At 41.2% G+C, this 22,013-nt stretch overlaps 1 protein-coding gene across 1 annotated transcript; it reads right to left on the bottom strand.

Annotated features, from left to right (window-relative positions):
• Nucleotides 1-3,188: 3,188 nt before the first annotated feature.
• On the bottom strand, nucleotides 3,189-13,500 carry LOC130430247 (polyunsaturated fatty acid 5-lipoxygenase-like). Its single transcript, XM_056759283.1, has 9 exons — nucleotides 13,336-13,500; nucleotides 12,680-12,811; nucleotides 12,363-12,560; nucleotides 11,610-11,696; nucleotides 9,541-9,710; nucleotides 9,316-9,437; nucleotides 9,071-9,171; nucleotides 8,820-8,990; nucleotides 3,189-3,368 (listed from the first exon to the last, which is right to left on the bottom strand). The coding sequence occupies exons 1-9, from the start codon at nucleotides 13,498-13,500 to the stop codon at nucleotides 3,189-3,191; spliced, it is 1,326 nt and encodes a 441-aa protein (XP_056615261.1).
• Between the last annotated feature and the right edge of the window lie 8,513 nt (nucleotides 13,501-22,013).

The following is a 22,013-nucleotide window of genomic DNA, read 5'->3' as shown; positions in this document are numbered from 1 at the left end:
TGAAGCTTTTCAACTGATATACCTTCTCTTCTTTTGAACAGGGTAAAGGCTTCCAATAGGGACGTGTGGAGACCACCAGGCGGGAAGGACACTTTGGACGGAACGCTCCACTTCAGCTGAGCACTTCTCTCTTCTTCTAAACAGGGTAAAGGTTTCCAGTAGGGGCGTGTGGAGACCACCAGGCGGGGAGGGCGCTTTGAGCGGGACGCTCACTTCGGCTGAGCACTTGAACAGACACAGCACAGTTTCAACAGTTCGATAATATATGAAGCACTCAGCATTAACGGGGCCAGGTCTTCTCAAAGCAGGAAGTTGGGCGTTTGCTTTATCAAAACCCTTCTTTAGAGACAGCGGGTAGAAGACTGTAGGAGGAGAGTGCACGGCCGACTTCTATTACTTCTCCACACACCAATTTCACTTCACAGCACAAACCGTGTGAATCGTCACTTCAGGCACTGCAATTCCACCCACACACCTGCATTCGGGCCAGCACTCACCCACCGGTCGTTTCTCCCACCAGATCGGATCTCGTCCTCGATCAGGGCTCGACTTCACTCCGGGAAAGTAGAAGAACAGTGCAGCGATCATCACATTCGGCAAGGAGAGGACAGAAGTTGGAGACAGATCATCAATTCACTCTGTGTAATAGTTCACTCGTGCCACACATTTTCCAAACTCTCCACACCACTTCAGTGTTAGTGTATATAAACAACGGATCCAATACTCATCACTTGCGTCTTTCCCACTGCTGACGATATTCCTCAAGTCTTCGCTGACAAATCCTTCACTCCTTCCTTTCTCTTCCACAGCTTCAATCTTCACCACTCCACAGCCCAGCCCAGCCCAGCCCAGCCCAGCCCAGCCCAGCCTCAATAAAAAGAACAGCCCGCTGACAAACACAGCATCAAACGGGAGGAGATCCACGACACAGTCTGTTTTCTCTCTGTTTTTAAAGCCCCATCTGAATGTGTATCCCTCTCACAGCGTTCTCTGTAATTTCCCCACACCTGCTGTCACTCAGGCAATCAGCCCCGCTGCCATGGCAACAGATTCACAGTGCATAGAATGGATGTTCACTGGAAAATCCTGAATAACTGCATTCACCAGGATCTTAGTCCCGTTCTGGTTTTTGTCACCCCGTGACACTTTAAAACTATTAAAAGCTATTATTATTTTCAGGTGGAAACAGACTCGGTCAGGGCCTTGTATAAAAGGAATGTGACTATGGTCACCATGGTCGCACGTATGGCGAGGTCAGTGGAGATGCGGAGTTTCTTTATAAGTCCTGGTCGGTCTTACCCTTGTGTGGCTCCTTCAACGCCTGGCCTGGTGGACCTATTTCAGAGATGCCGAAAACGTACACGCTTTGGACAGGAGTCTGCACCGCGACGGCACACTCCACCTGGGGCACATCGACATAGCCCCTAGCTGCCCCACCGTCGAGGGATGTAAGGGCAGTGAAACTAGTTTGACGGGAACACGCTGAGAAGGGGTGTTCCAGGTCTTATTGACTACCTCATGCACTTCCAGGAAATATGGTACCGGGGTCGGGTGCGGCTTGGAGTCGTGCTCAGAGCAGATGTCCACTTATCCAGGGGCGGTGCACTGCAGCCCAATGCTCAAGACTGCCTGGGAAAGTATGGCTGACATTTCGAGGTCAGAAGATGACAGATTCTCAAGTAAAGCCCCATCTGTCAGATCGACACAACGTCGAGAGACCGACAGAAAGGGAACTAACATTTTTGAGAACATGTAAAGGAAAGAATCTGCTCTGCTTTGTAATACATGGCCACGATGTCGGATGTTATTGATGTGAGGATGGATGATGGTTTTTGATATATCTAATTCACTCTAAAGAAAAACGGTACAGTTTTAATATAAATGAAAACCCAGAGTTACCCTAATTTTAGGGTTAAAGTTTCTGAAACCCGCCCCAGGTGTATTGTTATTTGCGCGCCTTAACGTCTATCCGTGTCACTGTTCACGCCCACGTCATCGTCACAATATCGTTATTGCAATAAATATCAGAAAATATTGTGATAAACTGGAGTCCATAAAATTAAATAAAATAAACCATGTAAAGACCCAGTAGCATTTATCAGATGACTTAGCTACGGGAAAAAATGCTTATGATTATAAAAAACAACTGTAATGAGAACACAACAAAGTAAAACAATTGCGATAATATGTAATGGAAAACAACTTTTTATTTTGAGAAGTCCAGGGTATAAAAGAAAAAACAATTTAAGAACCATCTGAAGCGTAGTCCGAAATAGTTTAAAACACGTTATATAAAAACAATTCCTTTACACCATTCATGAAACAAATATATCATATCCATGATGTGAAATGTAAATCTTCATTTGCTAACCTTGAAGGTAAGACACTAAAAATCCCTCCCTCATACCGAATATACTGTAAAGTAAAACTATTATTCCTTCCACCATCTACTGTAAGTCACACAGCCACTGAACCCGTATATTTCACAAGGTAATCTAAATCAATACTTGTGAAAGCTTTCCATTTAACTGTAGTGAAATGATCATTTAAAACACAAACCATACCCCATGAGTAAAAAGACTATGTAAACGAATAAATCAATCAAAATATGTGTCAATGGTTACCATAGTATGGACATCTGATCAGGCAAGTTTATATGAATAAAGAAACGAATAGAAAGAACGATGAATGGATTATAACTGAAGTTTGTGTGCTCTTTAAAAGCGTGGCCAAATAAACGTTCTGCTTTCCTGCCATGAGCCGGACCAACAGTTACCCCTAAGATAATATCTCTATATCAAACATATTTTTTTGGAAATGGCACAATGCTCTGTGTTTTGCTACAACTTTTTGTAACAAAAGGGCAGGGATGAGGAAAAGAGGATCCAAATGCAGCAAAAACTAGATCTAGACCAGAACCAAGAACACAGAAGCAAACAAAAGACGATGACCATCAAAAGACAAATGAAACACAGAGATTCAATACAAGTATAAATGAAAGACCGGTACAGTATGAAATAATCAGTGACATCATGGAAACTACTAAGGGGAAAGCACACTTCAACATAACAGTTCCAAAAAACATAGAACCAAAATTGTGACACCTTTACATATTGTAAGCAGAGCCGTTCTTCTCTATATCAAGCATTCAGGCCATAAATGCTACTGTTAGATGTGGCGACATTTTCTTATATTGCAACACTGTTGGGGATTTTGTCTGGGGACAAATAAGAATAACTCATTGTTAATCCTTTGTTGCGGCACTTGATGCTGTCGGTCAGGTCATCTAGTTTCATGCGGAAAGTCTTAATGGCTTCCTTCACTGGTTCCTCTATAAAGTGCCTATCTGGATACATGCCCAAGAACCGCTTCGGAGAAAAGAAAAGAACATCATTATTTTTACAAGATAAATTGATCCTTTATTTAATGGTGGGGTTCAATCCTGTTTCATGGATCTGTCTTCTTCACACTGTTAAACATGCTGGCTTCTCAAGCTTAACTATTCGCCAGAGTAGTATAAAAAACATTCAAATCAGGTAGACGTGACTCAATGTGTATTGGTTAGTAAACTTAATAAATAAGAATGGGTACATGCACTACCTATTTTTTTAGAGTAATAATGGCAAACATACCCTAAATTTGGTTCTGGAGGGTGATAAAAACAACACATAAAACGTAAGGATATTAGTTACAGTAAAATCTTTATAAATGAGTGCATTCTTCATATTTCTTAACATTAAATATTAAATAAACCCTAAAATATTATCCATGGAACTGTGCGTATTCATCAACTTCAAGGTGGGAATCAAGAGATTCAAATCATCATTTTGACTCGTTCAATAAATAATAAATGATTCGTTCTTCGGTGTCTGACCATTTTTAGGTAAATTCACCTTCTCTGATCAAGTAATAATTGGAAATAATAAGTAAAGTTTAATTCTAATTTTTGATTATTTATTATTGATAATAATTAAGAAGATGAATGTTACCTGCTGACAATGGGTTAAACTTCCTCCATTTTCCTTCCTTCCTACATTGTAGGTTCTAAAGATTAACATGACATATGCAGAAACTGCATGTGTTGCCCCCGCTTTAATAATTATAATATATAAAATGATTTACACTTTAGTATTATTCTATAATTTATAATGTACAACAATAGTTTAACACCAGTCTTGTCACAAAAACAACAAGCATATTTCTAATTGCAGCATGTATTCTGTGCCTTAAAACTGTCTTATATTAAACATTCTTTTTAATTCCTAATCGTTTTGGAAAAAAAAATTATTTGTTTGATTGCCTATAAGCCAATTTGGCGTATAGTCATTATTAATCTTGTTAATTAAACTTCTGCTTATTTTTAGAGAGTGTAGTTCAGTTTTTTTGAGAGAGTAATAATGAACCCACCATTCAAGCAATTGCTGCCCAGAAAAGCCACTCATTCAAAAGTGAGCTGATACAATGTAAAATGTGTATGATCTCACACGCTGATGGAAAATATTCTCACCATCACATGCCTAATACATATGTGACCCTGGAGCACAAAACCAGTCATAAATGAGGTGAATGGATTATCTCCGCAAAGAGCTCAATAACATAGATTTAGACAGATTTGCCAACAAAATTAGAGAGACATTGGCCTTTTGTGTACATAGATAAAGTCTAAGATCTTTGAGTTCAGTTCATGAAAAATGGGGTTCCCTTTCTGTCGGTCTCTCGACGTTGTGTCGAGAACGACAGATGGGGTTCGCCCTTGAGAACCAATCAACTCTGACTACTATAGAAAAGGCCAATGAAATTTGGCGAATGAAATTTGCATGCCGGGCTCCGCCCCCGGATATCCGGTATAAAAGGAAGCCGGCGTGCAGCATTCATTTACCTTTTTTTCTTCAGAGCCTTCGCTCATGACTACGAACAGAACGAATTCTATGCATTCTTCGTCTTCTTCTACTGTCGGATCTACGACGTGTAGCAGCGGATAGTCCCTACCTGCAGCGACCTTCCCCTGGGCGTCTCGGCAGTTCCGAGGTGTGTGTGATTTTATCTAGAAGTCCTTTTCAGGACTGACAGAGCATTCTCCACACATCTGCACTGCGGGCAGATTGTCATTCAGAAGTTGCGGTCACGGGTGGCTGTCTTCCTACAGGAACCAGCCACAATTTCGTCTGCTACCCGGGCTGTGACATCTGTGGCTACGGCCCGGATGACCACCCACGTTAGCAGCGTTAGTGATATGGGGAACTCTGCAAACGTAAACCCGCCAGCTAAGTGCTCACGTGCCGATCGCACCCCGATTCGCTCTTCTGAACGTTCCCCAACCGGCGGTGGCATACCGTCCGGATTCTCACGCAAACACATCGGGAACGATGTGTGACGTAGATGAGATGTCGCTCGCAGCATCGGAGGGAGACTGACATCCGGCTCTGACGAATCCGAGCTCCACCCCCAGCGGTCGAGCTAGGAGGAAGCAGAAATGATGTCATTCATGCTAACCAGGGTTCCGGAGGTGCATGAGGAGCTGTGTAAAACTTGGAGCGCTCCACTCACGGACCGCTCCAGTGAAAACCAGCTCCACCTCCCTTACTTCCCTCGATGGTGGGGCAGCCAATGCTGCCTCCTCTCTCTTCGCCATGGCCAGCCTGCAGGTCCACCAGGCCAAGGCGTTGAGAGAGCCCCACGAGGGTAAGGCCGACCTGGGTATAATGCAGGATTTCCGTGCCGCCGCTGACAGCGCTCTACGGGCGACTATGGCGGCTGCACGGGCCCTGGGTCAGACGATGTCCACGGTAGTGGTCCAGGAGAGACACCCCCTGCTAAACCTTGTGCAGAAGAGTGACACCCAGACACTGTGCAAGGTCAGGGAATAGGAGCACCAAGTGTTATTGGTTACACCGCACTGGTTTAACCACACTTGGCTTCAGAGTTGATGCTCTGGACAGCGACTCCCCCTGAACACACCCTGACGGAGGACCTGCTCTCTCAGGGGAAGGACACGTTCTGGCATCCCAGATCAGACCTCTTGAACACCCAGGTCTGGTCTCTAGACGGGACAGAAGATCCTGAGATGGCTACTCCCCCTATACGGCTGAGACCATCACCCAGGCTAGGGCCCCATCTACTAGGCGTTTAGCCCCTCGGAGGTTCCGATCTTCCTCACCTGAGTAAGACGGCCCTCCTGTAGGCGCTCGCTTCCGTCAAGAGGGTAGGGGACCTCCAAGCATTCTCTGTGTCCCCATATTGCCTTAAATTCGGTCCTGGCTAACTCTCACGTTATCTTGAGAACAAGGCCCAGATGCGTGCCCAAAGTTCCCACTTCTCCCTTCGGGGACCAAGTAGTGGACTTGCAGGCGCTCCCCATCGGGGAGGAAGACTGGACCGCACGCAGAGCTTCAGTAGCTCTGACCAGCTCCTTGTTTGTGTTGGAGGACAGCAGAAGGGGAAGGCTGTCTCCAAGCAGAGGCTGGCGCACTGGGTCGTGGATGCCGTTACGACGACATTCCGATCTCAGACTCTCCAATGCCCATTGGCAGTGAGGGCTCACTCCACACGGAGTTTTGCCACCTCCTGGGCACTGGCAGAAGTGCCTCTCTAGCAGACATCTGTAGAGCTGCGCGTTGGGCTACGCCCAAACACCCTCGCAAGGGTTAACAACCTTCGCGTAAACCCGGTGTCAGCCCACGTCCTGCGTGGCGACATGTAGGACTGGCATCCGGGGGGGCGTATGCCTGCGAAAGCACCTTCCCACCCTCCAAGAGGTTGGGTTAGTGTGCTATCTACCCTTTTCTTCTTACCCAAACACATGGCTAAGAAACTGGTATCTCACCAACCTCCCTTCTTACCCAGACACTGGTTAAGAACAGGCACTCCATCCATCATTAAGCAAGCACCTCCTGGGGGTTGGCTGGGCAGAGCAGCCTTCCCCCTTAGGACGGGATACCTTATGACCTAACACAGATAGTTCTAACCGGACCTGTGCTATCGGACGCAGTAACACCCCCACCGTGGGCTGTTCCGTCTGTTATATCCTCATGACTATGGCTCCCACACCTGGTAACCCATGAACTTCCCCAGGTGGACCTCCACCTCGCGGTACTACCCAGTCCGCACGTTCCATGCGTTCTCCTCCACGGACGAGACCATATCATATCTCCACCATATTCCTCCCACGGGTAGGAGGTGGCCTCTGCAGCGCTTCTCTGATTAAGAGTTGCGCTTTTCCCGGTGTAAAACCGATCTGGACGGCCTCTCGCCTGTAGAGAGCTAAGGCCCTGTCCGTGAAAGCTTACCGGTCAGGGCTGTACCCATCTTTCTCCAAGAAAGCTCTGGAACCCCCGACCACCACACTGGAAGGTTACAAGTTTCACGAAAGCTTCGAGATGACACGCCCAGGCTTGTTACCGTCGCTTCGCTAGAGATTGTGATGCGATACAGCGTTGTGCCGTTTTCCATAGGCAACCCCATCTGTCGTTCTCGACACAACGTCTAGAGACCGACAGAAAGGGAACGTCTTGGTTACGTATGTAACCTCAGTTCCCTTATGGAGGGAACGAGACGTTGTGTCCCTTATGCCACAAAGACGTATCGTATTCTGCTGCAGTCGTGAGAGGCTCTCAGGCTGTTCAGAACAAGAGGTAAATAAATGCTGCACGCCGGCTTCCTTTTATACCGGATATCCGGGGGCGGAGCCCGACATGCAAATTTCATTCGCCAAATTTCATTGGCCTTTTCTATAGTACTCAGAGTTGATTCGTTCTCAAGGGAGAACCCCATCTGTCGTTCTCGACACAACGTCTCGTTCCCTCCATCAGGGAACTGAGGTTACATACATTACCAAGACGTTTTGTGTTTATAATTTCGTTCAGTGTATATAATTTGGTTTTACCCATTGTGATGAATGATTAAGGGGGTTTGGGCTTTGTGGTACTAATATTTATACTCCTGTGAAACAAGACATCATCACTGGACAACAGCATGTTTCTAGTCACCTTGGTGTGCTAAGAAATGTAAAATGTAATATTCAACACGGCTGGACTATTGGTACCTGGATACAGAGCGCGGTGGCAAACTACTTCCTTTTTTACCCAGAAGTGCCTAGAGAGCTCACAAAGACCTGGAACGCCGCCTTTCCCTCGACACAAAGCAGCTAAGGGATATGTTGATGTTCCCCAGGCTGAGCGTGCTGTTGTGGAACATTTGTCCCCGCAGATGACCGCCAGCTGAAGGGAGCGACCAAGGGTCCCTTCCAAAGCATCCTGCAAGTCCAACAGGCCAAGGCATTGAAGCAGCTCGAAGAGGGAAAGTGCTACCCAGCGGTTACGTAGGACTAAGGTTACGGCGAGCGCTGGGTCTTTTGATGTCTACACTGTTGAGACACCTATGCCTCAACCTAGCGCAGATGAGAGATGCTGAGAAGGAATGCTTTCTCGATCCGCGCATCGTGCAAGGTGGCCTGTTCGCGACACCATCAAGGAATTCTAATAGCAGTTCTCTGTAAAGTAGTAAAGAAGCAGACGGAGGCAATCAAGCACATCTTGCCCCGCCGCAACCTGGCGCGTCCTTCTCCGTACTCTAACAGTAACCAACATTGTATGTTAACAACTTTGCAACAATGCAAAATTCTGAATATGGCGCGATATAAGTAAAACAAAATTGAACTGTAGCAAGAAAATAATCTTCAGCTATTAGTATCATTTTAAATGTATTTGAACCAACATGCATTTTAAAATGATATTTGCCCTTCTGTGTTTTCATGTTATTTGAAAGAGGCTGCTGCCATGTCCTCTACAATTTAAAATGGAAAGTAAAATCAGATGTCAAACCTCATTTTCCTGGAACCGACTGAGCCCCCAAGCTGTTCCGAGAACATTAATGGAACAATCACGGTCAGGCAAAGTATCCATGATATATTCCAAATTCACAAAGTCCTTATTTTGTGGAGGCTGCTTGCGCATATTAGGAGGACTGTTGGGGATCCAGGCATGCCAGTCTAACTAGAACGCAGAAGTTTACTCTTTAAATATCATGCAGAATTTTGCCGGGCATAGAATAATCTGTAAATTTGTTATCTCACCTGTCCAAAATTGACGGCAGCATGCTGTGCTGAAGCATTGAATATCACTGCAGTCAGGTATTTAGACAGCTCCTCACGAGTTTTCAGAGAGTGTGGAAACTCTGTAAACGGTGACGATTTGCTTTTATCTTGTCTTCAATTAAAGTTGATTTAATGCACAAGCATACATTTAGAATATATAAAAATGGATTGCTAGTTCAGATTAACATACAGGGTCGTTCTGCTAAAGATGAACCTGTACTCACTTTCACCCTTGGTGTCCTGCATGCCATATTTGGAAACGTCCTTAACAAATTCTTGAATCTCCACATCTTTTTGAACCGCCTCGTCGCTGTCATAGTAGATTTCAATCACTTCAGAAACAAACCTACAGGAAGATCCATAAAATGATGCCAAACATGTTCATTGGGCTAATTTGTATTTTTGCACTAGTAGTACAGAATCTGAACCATTGTTACCCAACCACCTACCAGTTAATGGCCTCCCAGACCTTCATTCCATCATCTCTATAATAGTATTTGGGGGCATCTTCCATTCCTCGCTCTTTTATGGCCTCAGGGAAACACAGGGACTTGAAGGTAAAAGTCTTCGTGGCCCTCTTCATTAATTCATTAATCCCAGCAGCACTTAAGCTACTAATCTGGATACAGATAATTCAGTCATTAATTGTCTAAATATTAAGAAGTCTTAAGAAGCCAAACTGAGATAAAAGAATGGTGTTGTGTGCTACTAATTGAAAAGGATAAACACAAAGAAAAATACATATCACTTCAACAAATTGAATTACTAATCAACTTTTAGAACACGTCTTTATGTGTGTTTACCTGCAGCGCCTGCGCAACACTGCGGATGAGCGAGTGAGTTTTTCACTCCCGAACATTAAGATGTAATGTCATTTCCAGTTGCACCACTACCTGCTCATTTTGTACTTTATAATCTGCTCTGTTCAATTGTAATATGTATTGAGGCTCTAATTTGCATCAAACAACCCTAAACAATTTGCTTTTATTTATTTTCGTTTGATAGTTTATAGTTCTTTTATATTGGTTTTAACGCTTCTCTCTCAAAAATGATGAATGGCAAGACAATGTTAAAGGCAAGGTTAGTATTTTTTCAAAAGCGTTTGAGAATATTTTGAGTCGGGCCGAGTACAAAAACAAACTTGTAGCAAATCCGCAGTAAGGGGCATGTCTGCTCATGTTGATGGAAGGAAAAGAGTAAGCAGCCATTAGAAAGTAGGCTTGCACGGTGTTCCAGTGCTGTACGGTAGAATCACGACGCTAAAGCTTCTAAATTCCTGCAATGCTCCTTGCGTAGTGCCGTCACTAATGTTGCATATGCGCATAAACATTCATTTGAACACTTTCATCTGTATTTTTGCTGTGTTTCTCTCCTAAATGAATCTGTGTTTTGAATGAGCCGGATGAGATAATGATTCAGTGAGTCATTCATCAAGACAATTGCTTCGTTCTTGAATGGATCTGATGTTGAACCAGTTGGTTGAATAATTCACTGACATAAAAAATTGGGGCCACCTACTGGGCGTTTTAGTCACATTTAAAGTAAACCTAACATTTTCCTTTATAAGCAATGCTATAAATATAATTTGTCGCACATTTATTGAATAAGTTTCATTGTAAAAACATTAATTATTTAGTAGTTACTACAGTAAACGTTGCTAAAATTACTAGACACTTGTGTTTTTAAATCTTAACAAAGTAAATATTATAGTATACTACAGTATTTGCTAAAACTTATCCAATTTCTACAGTTAACACCAGAAAATATTGTAGTGGACAGTATAATACAGTTCACTAAATACAAGATATTTCATCTAGATCTGTGTATTAAATAGTTTTTGTTTATTTTGTAGATTTTAATTTTGAACATGACACAGCATTGCAATACTACGTGTTATTGTGGTACTTTATAAGGTATAGTATCGTACGATATGTTTATGGTACCGTGAAATCCCTATTAGAAAGACTGTAGAAATAGCGATGTCTTATGTATTACATAAAAGGTCTGTGGATTTTAAGTATAAAAGGAAGGATAAAGTCATGCAGGAGCTAGGACCCGAGTTAGCATTATAAATACTATCCAGCGAAGGCATGTTAGAAGACGCGGTATGGAAAAAGGCTTTTAGCCTAGAAACCCTAGGACCCACAACACTATGAAGGCTATCCAGCAGAGGGACGTTGGAGGGAAAGATAGTTTAAAGAAAACCCCCGAGCAGGTTGCTTTGATTCGGATCAGTTTGTCAGAGTCAAGATATTTTGTTGTTGTAAGGGAACAGTTTTGTGTGCTGCCCTCCCCTTAGAGAGTTAAGAAATGCGATTGGCAAGTTTATCGTAGAACCATTGATCTCTAGGATCAACTCATAATGCTGTTAACACTGTGTTCACCTTTAAACCTATGTCAAGGACAGAAATGATGCCTTGCCAGACAAAGACGATATAATCACATATGAACAGAATTGCTTTGGATCCAAACAAGATGCTGTTTATATGTGGATATATTAAATTAGATGCAAATCTACCTGGCAAAAGACCCCGTCTTCATTGATGAGTCTTTTACGGGCCTCTGTATTGATTGCAATTGTGAAACGGACATGAGGTGCCAGTAACTGTAAGAAGCAAAGAATTCATTGAACATGTGCATTACATCATAAAAATGTATTCGGGAAGCCTAACCTCAAACAAAAAAACAGAGGACACATTGGGGAATGCATCTGGAATGACTTGTGTGTGTCTTATCACAAACTTGATGAACTTGACATTGACTGGTAACAGCCAGTGATGTCACTACTGGTGCAACTGCAAATACAAAAGGGCTGAGCATGCCATTCACTCCTTGTGTTCAGTGTTAATTTTTTCGGCTGTGCTGTGCCTCAGCTTTTGAGCTGTAGTTTCCACAATATAAGAATGATGTTGGGCTTCCTCTCAATATAAGAATCATTGTGCACAAGCCCCTCTTCCATTTTATCAGTGTTATTATATTCAAAGGTCAATGCTACTGGCAGACGATAAGCCATGGTGGAGTGGGTATTGGTTCCCCAATGTGTGCACTAGGGCAGGGTTTCTTAGTTATCGAAGCGGTCCTGAAGGACCCCCAGCACTACACATCCTGATATATCCCTTATCTAACTTGAATCGGGTGTGTCTAATAAGGAAGGTATAAAAATGTGCAGGGATGAGGAACCTCCAGAACCAGGTCATACAGGATGAATAACACAATTTTCAGTTTTGCACTTAACCAACATAACATGACTGTGTATGAGAACAACACATACCTTGTATGCAGGGTGGACTGGAGAGAGCTGTCTGTACATGGCTACTTCAAAAACCTCTGACATCAGATGTGTCTTAAGAAGGTGTGTGACCAGCTGGTGTACATTAAAGTCTGAAGACTTTACCCACATCTTGGCAAGCATCCAAACGTAACCATCGTCATTTGGGAGAAAGATTGGGCTCCCTGGTTTTTGACTGAGCTGTTTCAGCCAAGCATACATTTTGGTCAAACAACACATATTCCTGAGCAAATTTCCTCACTTTAACTTTCAGTTCATTCCTTTTTTCAGTTCACACTGATTCTTTATGGGACACATACCTGAATGGCAATTGGCACAATTTGCTTCAGTCTGTTGTTGTACAGTAGGCAGATGGGTGCAGTCAAATAGTACTTGGGGGTCTTATCCAATCCATCCAAGATTTCATAATCCGCTATGTAGATGTTTCCTGCCTAGAATCACAGAGCTATTTTATAAAGTGAACACCTATGTATGTTAGTGTATCAATTCAAATCACCTTTATTGTCACACTTCCATATGCACAAGTGCAACAGTAGGTGAGAAGCTTGTGTGCAATTCTGGCAAATATAGCAGTACTAACAATTACAGGACACTAAATACAATACACATATTGTACAAAATCACAGTTCTGACAATAAACATTTTCTATACATACAACAAGTGACAAAGTTAAAGTAAAACTTTATACATGTAACTACATAGTAGCAATATAATGTGTGTATAAGGCACCTGAGCTAGCAGAATGACCGAATATGCTGTCAAGTGGTGGTAGTCTAGTTTAAATATTATATGAGATTTGTTATTAATGTGTTACAGTTTGAAACAAATGGTTTGTAAGTTAAAATAACATTGTAGAGAGTAATTTACTAAATGATGTAAAGGATGTAACAATGCATCAAGCAAGTCTTGGAAGTGATAACTGACCGGCTGTTCTAGTTATTTACAAGTTTCTGACCTCTAATTCCTGTTGTAAGGTAAGACCTCTCTGCAGAGAGCCCTCCACCATCTCATGTCTGACTGGAAATTTCGCTGGAAGATTCTCGCACTTCCTGATCATGACAGGATTGCAGCCATTCAAATATTGATAGCCAAACATGTTATCTGTAGTCCAGTTTTCCATCACACTCTCTGTCCGGTTTTAAAAGAAGAAAACTGAATCAAGCGTCAAAGGTTTTACACGTGTGAAAAATGGCCCCACATCGTTAGTTTTCCACAATCACTCTTGATAAAGAAACAATCCAAACCTAGATGAGTCTCCTTGAAGTGAAAAGCTTCAAATATCTTTGCAAAATCTGCTATATGCTCCCAGGATTGGAACCAACGTTTAAATTTGTCCAAATATGATCTAAAGATTCTGAAACAGAATATATACTGTGATTTTACACATTTTGGAAAAAATCATTACAAAATAAACGAGCACTGTGGCCATTATACATTTGCCCAAACGTACACTACACCGAAATTCCATTGAAAGTTCCATTTTTTTTCTTCATCAAACTGAACGTCAGAAGGCAGTTGATCCAGTTTGGTATCAATGATCTGAGGGAAGCCATCTTGCTCTTCTTTCCATCTTGAACAAGAAAAATTTAACATGACATTAAATTGACATGCTTCTGGCAGATGCTTTTGTCCAAAGTGACTTAGATTGCAATATTCTATACATTTATGTACAACCCCATGGGATCGAACCCACAACCTTGCGTTTATGAAATCACTGCTCTTACCACTGAGCTACACGAAAAACATTATTTACTTGTACAATCACAAAAAGAATTAACACAAGATAAAAAAAAAAAGATTTTTGAAGGAAAAGCCAGTTAGTTGATAAATTAGTAAATAAGATGTTTATTGGTCCTCTTTGGGAAATTATATCGGAACATTGGCATTTACAATGGCAAACTTCCTTTGGTATTAACAGAATCCTTGGCCAAAAGGCTCGCCAAATTACACGTTTAAACTTATTAAAGGGGAAGTGTTCATTTTGACCTGAAAATAGGATGTTTGGAGAATTGGGTGATATGATATGGATTTTAGTTTACTGTTTTGAGAATACAAGCCATCATTACAAGAAATGTGTCTAAGCAATCGAGAAAAACTTTTATCCGATCAACATCATATTCATGGCATTCTCATCTTAAGGATTTTGACTTTTCATTGGGGGACGTGACCCTGGTGGCCTGCTAAAATTTTCCGTTTTGCCTTGAACAGGAAGTCGTCAAACAGACCCCAGACTTCACACATTTGATAAAAGTCCTGGCCTGAAGACATCTAAATGGTTATATTCAGAAACAGTTATATGGTCACCTGCAGGAAACAGGAAGTGGCATGTTTTAAACTGTGATTAACTCATCATAGAGATTCAAACAGGTCGAAGCATAGCTGGAAATTATGATCTTCAGACTTTTGCAACTATACATTGCAAGATCCTGACTTTTCGTAGAGCGAGGGCCCTATGATATCTGCTTGCAGTTTTAATGTCTAATTTCTGGATTCTTGAAGTAAAAGATTTAAAATAACACATTTATCCAAAATAGATATCTTTAACAATATACACTCCAACATTACTGCTTAATAAATATTTATAAGAAAACATTTAAATTCATCTACAACATTAAAAGTACAGCAATTGAATCTTGTTCAAGACTAGAACCGTTTCATCAAACCTGAAAAACTTCTTTCTTTCTGATAGTTCGTTTTCTCTTTCCGTTCCAATTTTTATAGATTCATCCTGAGGCAATCGAGCTATGACACACAAATAAATACATAATAGACACAAAACAAAAACAACAACAGTTATGCTTTATTAACAACTGGATAATGAACAAAGTGCGTCTGTACATACCACTGCCCTCTCTGATAATCACTTCCTTTTTGTGTAACCAGCGATAACAGGGGAACTCAAACCACTTTCCAGAGGGAGCTTTCACTCTTATATTCCTACAAAACCATGAATAATTGTCCAGCTCAAGTTTCACATGGGTAATGTCTCCAAGGTCCTTTTCCGAACTGATGTCAAAGATGATCTCCTGTAAAAAAAAAAAATCCTTATTCCGAGACTGACAGAATGGGGTTTGACTTGAGAACCTATTATCTCCGATTATACTTTGAAAAGGCCAATGAACTTGGCGAATGGGACGGCATGTAAATGCCCCTTCATTCACCTTTTTGTTCTTTGGAACAAAGATTGATCTTCGATTCTTCCAACTTAACCTACGACGCAGAGCAGCGGAACTCATTCTGGCATTTTGCGACTTCCCTTGGGCGTTTCAGTAGCTGAAGGTGTCTTCACAGAGCATATTTCTAAAAGAGCAAATTCTCCAACAGGGTCCCTATGTCACCAGGCAAGCCTCGCTGCTGTAGTCTTAGGCGCGACCGCCTCATCCACGAGCCAGACAGGCACGATATCTGAGTCACATGTCTGGGTCCTCAGCATGCTGAGGTAGCCTTCGTGTTAATGGTATTGCGGTCACGTTTGGCCGTGTTCGCTTGGAAACGGCTACAACCCCGTTTGCTTCCTGCTCGCTACCAAGCAGTTTGCAGCAGCGAGTGGCGTTGCTGATTTGAGAATCCTGTGGACGTAAATCTGTTTCAGCATTGCCACGGACTGTCCGGGCCCTGTCACGGACCAACGGACCTGTCTTCTATGGGTGTCACAGATTGTCCCATAGCGGAACCACGCCTCATCATGCAAAGGATGAGAGTGCAGTTGCAACATTGGGTGGCAACTTTCTGACATCAGATGCTGAGGACTCCCTGCAGCTCCAGGCTACGGCGGGAACTGCACACCGCCACAGACCTTCCTTCTGGGCGACCAAACTGGTTCAATGACCATGATGTTACTGTGCTTGATTGGCCAGCAAACTCGCTTGACCTGAACACCATTGAGAATCCACCATCTTGTGTTTTTCTTTGTGTTTGTTCAAATGTTGAACAGCAGGCGAAGATTGTAGATAGGAGATCCTGTGGGTAGTCCCTGTGATGTCGAAGTGTAAGACATGTTTCTTTCAGTTGCTGGGCATGCGGGTACTTGTTGGCCTGTGAGATTTACTGTGTTAAGTCTACCACGATAAAATAGCAAAGGTATTTTTTCGTCGTTAGAAGCTTATTGAGTCCGGTTGCCAGCATTTTGGCCTGTACACGCATTCGCCAGCGTGTAAATGAATTTATTATTATTTTATATTTCTGCAACTAGATTACGCGCAGATTCACCCATTGTTAAACATGTGAACAATCACAAATAAAAACCCAAGATGACCCCTGTGCTCCAGTTTCATTCCATATATTCACACACATTTCATTCAATTGAATTGCATTCTATTTAGTTAGTCTATTTAGTCCATATATTAATGTTTAAATCCATATATTCATACTTTACTTCAATATATTCTGTTTCATGTTTCATTCCATATATTTGTTATATTAATTATAATATTTGGACTTTCATTCCATATATTTAACACTCTCATTCCATAGTTTCATACTGTAAATTGATAAATTCTAGTTTTATTCCATCTATACAGACTTTCATCCATATATTCAACCAATCATTTTATAAATACTTTAATTTCCTGAACAGCCTGCCATAACATGTATATACGCATAAACATATATATATATATACACACATATATATACTCATATACATATATATGTGCTCAAACAAAACACAACAATTTCAGACAAAACCATATTTATATATTATATTAAAATAATCAAATTCTTACCCTTCCCAAACCACCAAAAATGGTGGCAGACAGCCAAGATTTTGTCATTTGAAATCGCTCACTGCTCACTTTGCCCGAGGTTAGCAGCGTCAGGGAAAAACTTCTTACATTCTCACAACCAGTATTCAAAAACACCTTGTACGGCGGTCTGGCTGCATGAAAGAAAACATAAAAATATTAGTAAATGTTAATGTATTCAGTATGATTAAAATACAATATAATGTTCATTTATTCAGCACATTTAAAGAACAATGCAAGTTGATCAAAGCGACACACTGTTATGAAACTGCTCCGAGACATGAAGTGCTTTGGATCTAAATGAAACTTTAATCTACAGAGTTCCAGAAACAGGCAAAGATCAGGCAGGCAGCAAACATTCTAAGACAAAGTGATTGGCACTTTCGAAACAGGCTTCATGAAACCTCAATGCCCGTATAGAAACATTTGTATTGAATCAGTGCCATGAAATGCATATAAACTGGTTAAGTCACGTGATTTTAAGCAAACGAGGCTTCGTTACGTCATTACTTATTCGATATGTTTCATTGATGACATTTCGCCACTAGATTAGATTATATTCAACTTTATTATCACTACACATGTACAAGTCAACGAAATGTAGTTTTGTCTGAACCGAAGTGCAATAGCAGCAAGTGCAGGATAGAAAATAATCTGTATTATGAAGTAGTTTACAAATGGGTATGTACAATAAACATAATATACAGATGGCTATAACTATAAACAGAAATATACAGATGGGTATATACAACGATAAGTCAGGCTATGGTGAGTATTAGTGCAATTCAGTAGTGCAATAAATTATGGACAGAAGCTATCCAAGAAACAGTGCAGTGGAAGAAGTGCAAAAGACATTTCATAAATGTCTTAACACAAGTCTAGAGTGCCTATTTGAGTCAATTTGTCAGTGAGCCTTTCAATGGGATACATGGGCCTGTCCTTCTCTTAAGATCTTTACATTTCTTGGTGGAAGGGAAGCTACTGCTGTTATCAGACTATTTTCAAGGCAAAGTCTGTTTCTTTGTTTCGTTTTTATATGAGTCATTGCTTAAAATGAGGTTTCACAGAGATAGGTAGAGCCAAATGGGAGTAGGTGTTCCAAAGCATGTTCTCCCCTCACACACACCCAAAACTCTGTCAGGGAACAGTTTTCAAAAGTAGTCTCCGACCCATGGTCTGTGGATAAATCCAATAGCTCCTTCCTCAGGTGAACAGGTAGCGTGACCAACTTGTAGTGTCCCTGCCTTGCAGATTGAAGTGAAAATGATTCACCAGCCCTGAGTTTATCCACCAGTTGTTACATATCAGTCACCATCTTGTCAATTCTATGCGAAACTGTGTCATGTGACAGAGGTACAGTTTTGATCTTGTCTGCTGCGGTTTTATCCATTATGGTCTGAGCGAGCATAGCTCCAGCAGGAATTATCAATTCCTCAGCCAGGCTAAATGGGTTTTTAGCTTTCGCCAAAATTAAAGACACAGCATACGATGCTTCGAGTGTTTTTGCTGATGCACTTGTGGCTTTTTACATGTTCCCTTGGAATGTAAAATCATTCAATCATTAAATCTTTTTATCAGTTTAGTCATCCTCAGATTGAAGTGTCATCACTCTGCATGACAGTTTTGCTCCAGCAGCGTCTGACCTATTTGCGCATAGACGTATTTCACAGCGTGACGTGTACAAACCGGAAGTAGGTTAAACGCTTGTCTGGTCAATAGTCTAGCTCAGGGGATGGGCAAACTTTTCACCTGTGAGGGCCACATCAAGTTTTGGACTCCTTGTGTCATGACTTGTAGTGAAAATAGAGGGTCGGAGACTCAATTGCAGGAAATCTGTTTATTTGGTACAGTCCACAAAAAAAGAAGAGGAGAATCTAGGACTGTGTCTCTTCGCGAGTGCGTGGGGAGAAGCCTCTACCCACCGGCACTCACGGTAAGAATCTGAGAATAATCCGAACTGGATCTCTTGAGTCCTCCAGGAGCGAACGCTCAGCGGGGAGGAGTCTCGACCCGCCGGATGAATCCAGACGCGCCTGACGTTCCTTAGTGGAGAGGTGCTGGTAGTGGGAAGAACAGAGATCCGGAGCGCCAGAGAACATTAGGAGGTATAGGTAGAAAATAATAACGAGACAAAAACACTGGAGCTGTGATGAATCCGAGAAGCGGAACTATAGAATAACTATGATAATCTAACAAGACTTTAACAGTGCTAGACACGCTAGACTGACAGTCAGAACTGGCATATAACACGCAACGGTCTGACGCTGGACGAGAGCACAAAAGGGATTTAAATAGAGGGAAACTATCAGCGGAAAATAATAATAAGACAGTAAAGAATGAGAAACCAGGGGAGAGTACTAATGGGGACAAGCTACAGGAGTGTGGGTGATGAGGTGATGGAAACCCGGTGAGGGGAAAGCCTGATGAGGAGACAGGGGGGCGGGGCCAGTGATGTAGACACCAAACACGTGGAGGATAATAGAACGATTCTCCACGAAATGACAAAACAAACACACACAAGACCATGACAAAGACTGGGATCCTGACACCTTGTGAAGGGCCGCATATTAATCGCACATTAAATTAAATCTTTTTTATTTATTCCAAACTGAAATTTAACTACTGTAGTGTATGTGGATGCAATTCCTTCTAACCTGTGTTTTATAAACACTTTTGTATTGAAAATAAGGCAAAACATTTGCACACTGTCATAAGACACATTATTATAATAATTTACAGGATACATCATTTTTAATCTTGACATTTTTTCAAATATTCCTCTAATTCAGGGGTGTCCAATTAATCCCAAGGGGCCACATGGTAAAATGGGACTGTTCATTTAGAATTTCGCTCAATATCGAATTTATGGCTTTTAAAATGCAGTAAATATTTGATCTCATTTAACTTTTAAATTGAAAAAAACATTTGAACAGGTTATAGCTTACATGTATATACTAAAATCAGTTATGTAATATTTAGTTTTAAAATTAAAACATTGTGGTATTACAATAGGAGTTAAACAATTGTGAACCATATTTACAATTATTCTGGTTCTCGAATCTGATTGGCTAAGAGCCATGCCATATTTCACCAGTATATATATAGGAACTATATATATCTATGACGGGAACCATTTCACAAGTCGGACTTCAAGTCAAAGTTAAACCAGTCTCTCTAAAGCATTTCACAGCAACAGTTACCGAGTGCAGAACAACAGTACCATACTTCACAGCCGTATCTCTTTCTCAGTGCTCAGGGTGCAAGTGTCTTGAGACGCGCTTTTGATAACAGAAATTGCCATGTCATGCTATAGTAAACCAAAGCTCATAAACACTCGTCCCGCATCAGCGCGAGAAGCTTCAAAAGACACAAGACACGAACGAAGCAATGTTATTGAATACATTTAAAAACCGCCTTGAAATGAAATTGCTTGGGAGGCCAGATTTGGGGCCACGGGCAGTAGTTTGCCCACCTCTGCTCTAGCTCAAATCACTAAACAGAACAGTTGCGGAGACCAGAAGTTAGATATTTAGCGCTCCCTTTATGCTGATTTGTCTAACATATATCAGACCTTGATAATAAATAGACATCTCAAAAAACAATGTTTTGTAATGTTGGTTTTCCATATTTTTCCATATATCTCCCAGTAAACCATAAATAAATTTGATAACATATGCAACTTTTGTTTTTGGTAAATAAAATGAACGCCTGTAAGAAAACAAGCCAAATGAATGAATGAATGGCTATAGCAGCAGTGCGTCTGAGAGGGGTCTAGCTTCTAAAACCGCGGGGAAAACGTCTCCGGTTACTTTCGTAACTTCGGTTACCTGGAAGCGGGAAAGAGACATTGCGGAGAAACCGCATATGAAACTCCTCCCCTTTTTCACTTTTCCTGAAGTCTTATTGGATAACGGCAGTAAAAAAACTGGCCAATTGTCGCAAGAATGCAACAGTATGCAAATACTGACGAATCCAATCAGTATAAATACAGTGCATGTGACGACAATCCTCAGAATCTAAGAGAGAACGCCTGCACGGTAGTTATGCGCGGATGGCGGTTAAATCCGCAGGTGCGGTCGGGTAATAAAAAAATAGATTCTGATTCTGCGGGTGGGTCGCGAGTCGATAATATCATATACAATATTAACAAAATTTCTCAAAAAATACGAATATGTTTTAAACAAATTTTTATTCGAGCGCTAATTTGCAGTAATTTAAAAGAAATGCGCGCAACATTATTTATTCTCGTAACATTTCGACTTTATTCTCGAAACATTTCGACTTTATTCTCGAAACATTTCGACTTTATTCTCGTAACATTTTGACTTTATTCTCGTAACATTTCGACTTTATTCTCGTAACATTTCGACTTTATTCTCGAAACATTTTGACTTTATTCTCGTAACATTTCAACTTTATTCTCGTAACATTTCGACTTTATTCTCGAAACATTTCGACTTTATTCTCGAAATATTTCGACTTTATTCTCGAAATATTTCGACTTTATTCTCGAAACATTTCGACTTTATTCTCGTAACATTTCGACTTTATTCTCGTAACATTTCGACTTTATTCTCGAAACATTTCGACTTTATTCTCGTAACATTTTGACTTTATTCTCGTAACATTTCGACTTTATTCTCGAAACATTTCGACTTTATTCTCGTAACATTTCGACTTTATTCTCGAAACATTTCGACTTTATTCTCGTAACATTTCGACTTTATTCTCGTAACATTTCGACTTTATTCTCGTAACATTTCGACTTTATTCTCGAAACATTTTGACTTTATTCTCGTAACATTTCGACTTTATTCTCGTAACATTTCGACTTTATTCTCGAAACATTTTGACTTTATTCTCGTAACATTTCGACTTTATTCTCGAAACA

This window comes from Triplophysa dalaica, chromosome 10 (assembly GCF_015846415.1).
Source record: "Triplophysa dalaica isolate WHDGS20190420 chromosome 10, ASM1584641v1, whole genome shotgun sequence".
Lineage (NCBI taxonomy): Eukaryota > Metazoa > Chordata > Actinopteri > Cypriniformes > Nemacheilidae > Triplophysa > Triplophysa dalaica.
The sequence above is the reverse complement of the archived record's forward strand: the minus strand, read 5'-3'. Positions and strand labels throughout refer to the sequence as shown.

Excerpts from the sequence above, each read along its gene's own strand:
- LOC130430247 (XM_056759283.1), bottom strand. The coding sequence starts at position 13,500 with ATGGAAAACTGGACTACAGATAACATGTTTGGCTATCAATATTTGAAT. Across the intron at positions 9,438-9,540 it reads GTCTGGGAGGCCATTAACTG|GTTTGTTTCTGAAGTGATTG; the intron begins GTAGGTGGTTGG and ends ATCTTCCTGTAG. Across the intron at positions 3,369-8,819 it reads GTCGGTTCCAGGAAAATGAG|CGGTTCTTGGGCATGTATCC; the intron begins GTTTGACATCTG and ends TTTTCTCCGAAG.